This window comes from Kryptolebias marmoratus, linkage group LG6 (assembly GCF_001649575.2).
Source record: "Kryptolebias marmoratus isolate JLee-2015 linkage group LG6, ASM164957v2, whole genome shotgun sequence".
Classification (NCBI taxonomy): Eukaryota; Metazoa; Chordata; class Actinopteri; order Cyprinodontiformes; family Rivulidae; genus Kryptolebias; species Kryptolebias marmoratus.
Genome location: NC_051435.1, coordinates 29733197 through 29740625, shown reverse-complemented (window position 1 = coordinate 29740625; position 7429 = coordinate 29733197). Strand labels below are relative to the sequence as shown.

At 37.7% G+C, this 7429-nt stretch overlaps 1 protein-coding gene across 2 annotated transcripts in view; it reads right to left on the bottom strand.

Annotated features, from left to right (window-relative positions):
* rcor3 (REST corepressor 3) overlaps window positions 1-7429 on the bottom strand; it is a 36064-nt gene continuing 28635 nt past the window's right edge. The window contains exons 10-12 of one of the 2 annotated variants that reach the window (XM_017439994.3): window positions 6329-6386; window positions 3947-4191; window positions 1-3831 (exon numbers count right to left, since the gene is read on the bottom strand). In XM_017439994.3, coding sequence (XP_017295483.1) covers window positions 3421-3831; window positions 3947-4191; window positions 6329-6386 — 714 coding nt within the window. In that variant the 3' untranslated portion in view covers window positions 1-3420. The remainder of the gene's footprint in view (window positions 3832-3946; window positions 4192-6328; window positions 6387-7429) is intronic. The other variant, XM_017439995.3, reaches the window with a different exon arrangement.

Sequence of the window (7429 nt, the reverse complement as noted above, 5' to 3'; positions counted from 1 at the left end):
TTCAGCACAACTGTTGGTTTTATTGATAACAGCTAACAACTCCAGGAAGAGACAACTCAGCAGCTTAACATCAACTATTTCAAAGTTGGACTGAAAATCAAAAGACATTACATCTGACTGCTGTTACATTAAACACTATGTCCTAAAAGCATTAAAACACCTTTACAATGACTAATGAGACCAAGTTCAAACTCGTAGCACCAAGAAGGAGAATAAATAATGGGAATACAGAATGGCAGCACATGAGTCCAAAGGATAATAAAATGTTCTTAAATTTTCATATAAATGGAACAAGGAGCAAGACTTAAAAAAGCTTGGTAACAGAACAATTAAACAACAGGTTTTGTTTTTTATTTTTTTTAGAAAATGTGAATTTTTAGTGTTTGAAAGAAACATTTAATGTGCCGTGAAAATATTTATAAAAAAGTTCTTCTCCCAACTGAAGCCAGTTTGGACTGACAAAAGAACAAATGACTGTACTTCAGTTGAAACAACAGCATGAAGGAGAAGGAAAGCTTTTCTTTTAGGCTGAGCTGGGTGATGGGATGGCAGCGTGACATAAATCAGGGCCTCACAGTTCTACTCCTTGGAGCACGCCATCCTACATATTTCTGATATGTCCTCATTTTTAACACACCTAATACAATAAAATCAATTCCTTCCACGGCTTCACGTTTAGCAGAATCCTGTTAATGACATCAATTCAGGCAGGAAACATCTAAAACACGCCAAGTAATGTGGCCAGAGGACGAAGATGGGAAACACTGTGCTCACTGTAAACTGTGCTCACCTGTGTCTAGGCATTTGAGATTTATTCTGGAGATTCTCGATACATTCTTCTGAATCAAACCCATGTGCAGTCAAAGTTTTCCATCTTCAGCAGGAACCACTGCTATCAGAACGGAAAGTTGCAAAGAAGAGCTAGACCTAATCAGTGTTCAGCAGGATCCTTCTGTGCACATTAAGGAAAATACAGTCACCAGAAGAATCATTCTAACACAAAATGAACAGTATATTAACACCACACAGAGCCCATAGCAGTCATTACAATATTACCACAATATAAACAAACAAAACAAAATCCTGGGGATGGTCTAGAGTCTGTCATTCAGCAGAAACAACATTAAAAGCTGACATAATTTTAACTATTCACTATAATAATCAAAATATTCTGCTTTTCAAATTTATTTTATAAAGTTTCCGTAAACAGCAATGAAAATATAATTGCATTTAGTCATTGTTGATGGATATGTAACGTGTTGGACAGTTGGAAATATGGCAAAGAGTGACTTCTAAACACTTAAGTGATTTTAAGTGTTAATATAGGAAATAACAGCCTTCTAAAACTCTTCATTAGGAGCGTGTATATGGTAAATAAACAGTAAAATGACTGACACTGGGCTCATGCTGTTAGCATTCTGCTCAAAGGCTCATATCTGTATGTACCATGTAAAAGTTTTATAGATTTAGTAGGCTAACACAAATATTTGCTTGGAAAGACACTGATGGAGAAAACCAGACTATATAAAAACACTTACAAGACCACTTTTACATCACCAACTCTCTGTGAACTTCACAGGTTTAACCACTGTCATCTTAGCTGTTTAGGAGACAGAAGTGACTGTATTTAGTTGAAGAGGAAAAATGTACATCTTTATTGACAAAAATTTATTTATTTATGAAATCATCCTGAATCTCAATCACTGAAGAAAAAGTCCAGGCAATAACAAAGTATTTTACTGAGGTAATATTTTAGGAAAGTTAAAGGTTTTCCTACTGTAGTCTATCAAAGTCAGTGACATTTTAGTGGTCATGAGTATAACTGCACCTGAAGGCACATGAACCTGAGCTCCACATCCATTTTACATATACACAATAACCAAAGTGTACAGTGGCACTAGGCATGGGCCAATAACCAGTTTCAAGGTATACCACGGTGTTAAAAAAGCACATTTTTATATCATACTATTCCTACGGTTTAAATGTCTTTTAATAAAATTCCAGGGATAAAATGTTTTTGTTTTGATTTGTTTTGAACCAAAGCTATTCAACTAATATGCTGGGGCAACAGCTCAGGAATGGGACTTACAGCAATTATTGTCATTATTTAAATTGAATTTAAAATATAGTTTTATTTTAAGCAAACTCATTAGCAGGTGGACTGAGTTGTATAGCCCCGTCATAGGTCATTTATATGACAGGATCACCTCTGATGGAAATATTTGTCATTTCAGATTTGTTGTATGTTTCTCTCATGTATTTTTTTTTTAAATTTAAAATCTAGTTTTATTTATTATAATTAAGCTGAATGTGGCCTCTGTGTCGCCAGCTGAACAGCCTGTCAAAAGCCTTTATGCCAACAGTTGGTTGTACATTTTATCTGGTGGATAACAGTCATCAGTGGTCTTCTAGAGAAGCAACAACCAGATCTCTTTTCAAGGTAACGCTGTTTTAAAACAAGAGTTAACATCTTAGCTGGTGAAATATATCTGCAGGCTCGCTAATGAGGCTAAATAATGACCAGGATCAGCTTGTCAGGCTTTCAGTGTTCCTTTACAGAGAGCAGGGCAGCAGAGAAGTCATATAGCTACAATTACTTCAAATAAATACATGTAAAAAACAGCTTGTTAACTCTGTTTTTTTAAGTTGACACTATATTAAATTTAAATTCATTTTCAATACTTGTGATTTAACTAAGATTTTAGCTCTGATCTTAAATATCATGAATAAAAGTGTTTTAAAAATTGATCCCAAATTGGTTTAAAATCTGTCCTGAGTTTAGGAAAAGTCTGACAAGTTCTAAACAGGTTTACTTGCATTCTTATTTCATAAGATTACTTACTTCAATCTGTGCAATAAAATTAAAGCAACTATATATAATATATTTAGTATTATTATACTAATATAAGATAATCATTACTAAGCAATATGTGTTATTGTTTAGCCAGCAAAAGTAATAACTACATTTTTCATTTTTATTATAGCAAATAAATCATCTGATGCATTTCCAGTTTTTGTTTTAATCCAGTGAAACCGTGATATTTTTGTCCAAAGCTATCATACTATCAGGATCTCATACTGACCCATGCCTAAGTGGGACACACTGCGTTTATTGATGATTTCTTGACAAGCAAAATGTTCCAATTTAATGATTCGTATATGTTCTGTTAACATAACCCCAAAGGCTAAGCAGCATGGACTCCAACTTCTGCTGAAAAGACGTCTCCACTTATAGCACTTTCTATGTACAATATGAAAAATTAAGAATATTCTGTTTTCCGTGAATTTGTCACCTCTGTGCCTTTTGGTTTTAAAAATAAAAACGTCAAACTTTACCACAAGATCTGCATGCAGAAGCCTTGCCAACAGTTTTAGTTTCTAAAGAAGTGGTTCTCAAACACAAACTTAGTGTGAAGTGACTCAGTGGCTGGAGGAAGAAGAGGCTGTGTCTGACTGATGATGAGCAGCCAGGCCAGAGGGCTGCTGAGTGGAGCTTGGGCCCGAGCCTCCAGGGTTACTGCCCAGGCTCAGGGCAGCAGGACGCGGGTTAAGGCGAGGTGGCATGGGGTTGGAGGGACGAATAAGAGGCGGGGGCTGCTGCAGGGTGGGACGGGGCTGCAAGAAGCGAGCCTGCTGTTGAAGGGGTGGAGGCTGGCGGTGGAGTGAAGGTGTGGCTGGGAGAGAGGGTCTCAGGAGGGGAGGGGGCTGGTGGAGTGAGGAGGAGTTAGACGTCACAGGAGTCTGAGCTGAAGAAGAAGAGGATGCAGCAGGAGATGCACCTGAGAAGGTCACCTGACCCTGTGAAGAGGAGAAAGCAGGGTGATTCCCAATCTGGAAGGAGAAAATCAATATAACACAATGGATTTGGAATCTGATCAGCAGGAATGTGTAGTATGTGCTCAAGAACAACACAAAATGTTAGCTTATAAAGATAAAAAAAACATGCCTCTTCATCCTCCTCATCAGTGCTCTTCCCTGATGGAGTGGTTGAGCTGTTCTTCCCCTCCTCTCCAGAGGTGGCGCTGTCTCCATTTGGAGCACGAGTTCCCTGTTCTGCCTCCCACTCCTGCAGCACCTCCTCCAGATTGAACCGTCGACGATAGTTTACAAAGAAGTTTTTCACCTGGCCTACTGTCTTGTTACCAATGACATCAGCAATGGCCTGGAAGTCTTTGCCGTATTTCCTGACTCCTGAATAAACACAGCAGTTGCAAAATAAAAACAGGACAAAGTTGTTTCTCTTAATGTCTGACAACAAAACTGCAGCATTAAAGGAGACCTATTATGCTTTGTTGAATAGGTCAGCAACATCTTCATTACATTTAATACACAAAATCATTTCAGATATTGAGTTTTCACCTGATCACTTCTGTCTGTTTTAGGGCTACGTCACTATTATGCAAATAAGCTGCTGTTGGCCACGCCCCCCAACTCAGTGTCCCATCTCTAAACATAAAAACTCACTGAAGGATGAAAAGTTGGGGATCTGCCCCTTATTTATATCATTATTAATTAGAACTCTAAGGGTTCTGACTTTAACACAGGGGCACTTAGCCGTTCCAAACTGACATTTGTCAAGTAGGAGAGCAGCAATCAGTGGTCTGAAACTGGACTGGTAGCAGGTCGAAACACCAGCAATATAGACACAGGTTCTATACTGCAGCCGACAACAGAACATTTTCCTTTTCCAGCAGACATTGTTCAGCAGTAAAACCAGCAGAACAAACGTGACGGTCTTCTTGTAATGAAGTAAGTGGAGCTTCACTTGGGTTGCTAGGTGAGGGGCTGGGCTGGCTTGGGGTTGCTAGGTAACGGGGATTGTGATGCAACAATCCTGAGGTTTTTGAAACAGGTCGTTTTGCAGACACCAGAAAACATTTACTTATTGTCAAAAAATGTCTGGATGTTTTTGTTTTTTTTGCACTTGGACTGTTTCTAGAAGCTGTAGATACCCAAAGGGAAGTAAAAAAAAACATGCAAAAAGTGACTTTTGCATGATAGGTCCTCTTTGAAAACAACTGGCCTGTGTACGGACACATTTGTGTTGAGAAGCAAATTAACTGGAGAAAGTTGACTAGAATCTCAAACTGAACATTCCTTCGTTTGATGATGATGCCATTTTATTTTATGTGGAGAACCTAAGCTCTGCTTTTTCTGATGCCATAAATGTAATTGTACTTATAGCAAAGAACCACATTCATTGTATTAAGTGGAGGGATAATAAACCCTCTTTCCCCTGTTTCATCAACAAATTTAAGTGAAACTATTCTTCGCTAAGTAGATTTAAAAACTGGAAAACCGCTAAAATCATCTCACAACAAATCTCTACAAACTTATTGTTTTAAGTTTCTCATATAGCCTTGTTCCTTGTGGAATGTTTTTTTTCTTGTAAACCCCCTATGCAGTCAAATGTGGTTGTGGCAACCTTCACGAGAGTTTGTGTTGGATTTTGTTACATTGTTCTGTGTTCTGTTGACTAGAACACTTTGTGAAGAAATTTGAAGGTGTGTGCCACTTGGTGCATTTAGCTGCAGGCTCAGAGTCAGTCTGAGTCAGAATGACTCCAAAAGTTAATCACTTGTAAATGTACATCCAGTGATTTCTTTTTGAGTTTCATTAAAATCCATTTGGTAGTTCCTGAAATATTTTGCTAACAGACATTGTCACCAATAAATGGTCATAAAGTTTTAAACAAAAAACTGAAGGATCTGTTAGCAGTCAGACAATATCTTGGAGATCTCTGTCAGCTACCACCACACCAAATTACAGCTCAGTACCTCTAAAATTGTTATCGTCATTTCCCAAAGCAACTGTGGTGGCCATCTTGAATTAGCTTGACTAATCCAAAAAGGTTTTCTTTTTAAAACAGGAAACTTGAATTCTATTCTGTATTTTAAAAGTTGAAAATGTTTTGCTTCCTGTCTGAGAAGATTTCTCAGTTTAGAAGTCGACAGTGTGACGTTCCAAGCTTTAAACTGCATGAGATGCTTCATTCACAGGCAGATTAATCTCACTCCGCTGTGTCCTGAGTCATAAGGGTCTTTGTTTGCCAGGTTTACAGAGAGATAGTTTGGTTAAATGCATGAAGGTGTGAATTAGAGTGAGCTACCTGTTTTCATAAATAATATGTGTGGGTGCACTTTTCTGTTGGCTGCATTAAAGTTCACAGAATATTAAAAAATAGATAAAAGGACATTTAAAAGTGAATAACAATAGGAGCTTTTAGAAAGGCTTAGGAACCAATGGGTTATAGAATTAGGTTCTGGGGCACTGCAAAAGGTGCAGTCAAAGGTTCCTAACAAACTTTCAGCTTTAAAATGAAGCTCACCTTGAACAGCCAACAGTTGCTCATCTGTGGTCCAGCGAGCGTTCACCTTCTGGTTCGACTACAATGTTAAAGAGCAGAGTTTAACCAATCTCAAGAAGAAACAGTAAAATTACAGTTACCGTTAGGGCTGGGCAATATAGACCAAAAATAATATTTCAATATTTAGCTGAATGGTGATCCACAATATTTGTACTTAACATTATGCCTGGCATTTTCTTTTTCTTATTTCAAATCAGCTGATTCAGTATTGCACTCACCAAAGGCCAGATGAAGTCATCCTCAGCCACTTATTCAGTTGCCCTGCCTTTATGACATTAGCCCTGTTGTCAGTATTTAAAACAACCAGGCCCATTGGGTTGGGCTTCCATCCTGTGCCAGGCTTCAGCTATATGCTCTCTAGTGTGCTTTTGGGGAAAGTAGCTCATCTGGAGACAAGCCTTTTACAGTTCCCAATCTTCAATTTGGCAAGCTGGGTGGTAAGACTCTCTCTCTATATATATACATATATATATATATTTTTTTTAAACTCAATATATTGCCCAGCCCTTGTTGCAGTCACTGTAAGGGAAACAAGAGTATTGTCATCAGTACATAATATGCCTGTCAGAAAACTGTCAGAGTAATCAAAATCGAAACCATGAATTCACTCACAGCAATCCTGAATACATGTGTTCAAAGTTGGATCACAGACAATGTTCACCTGTGACCTTTGACCATGTGACCTTGAAAATAAATAGGGATCATCCCCGACCCATGAGGTGTCAAGCTGTGCAGTCTGACGTTCCTATGTTAAAGGCTTATCAACTTAGAGCTCTGATAAGAAACTGCCGTAACATAATACATTCTGTCTTAGGATGGCCAGGTTAAAACACTTTGAAATTCCTAGGATTGACTGTCACTTCTAAAAGTATTGCAGTCCTAACAAATGAGGTAAAACAACTGTGTACAGGTGCTGGTCATAAAATTAGAATATCATGAAAAAGTAGATTGATTTCAGTAATTCCATTTAAAAAGTGAAACTTGTATATTATATTCATACATTACATACAAACTCATATATTTCAAATGATTATTTCGTTTAATTTTGATGATTACAAATGA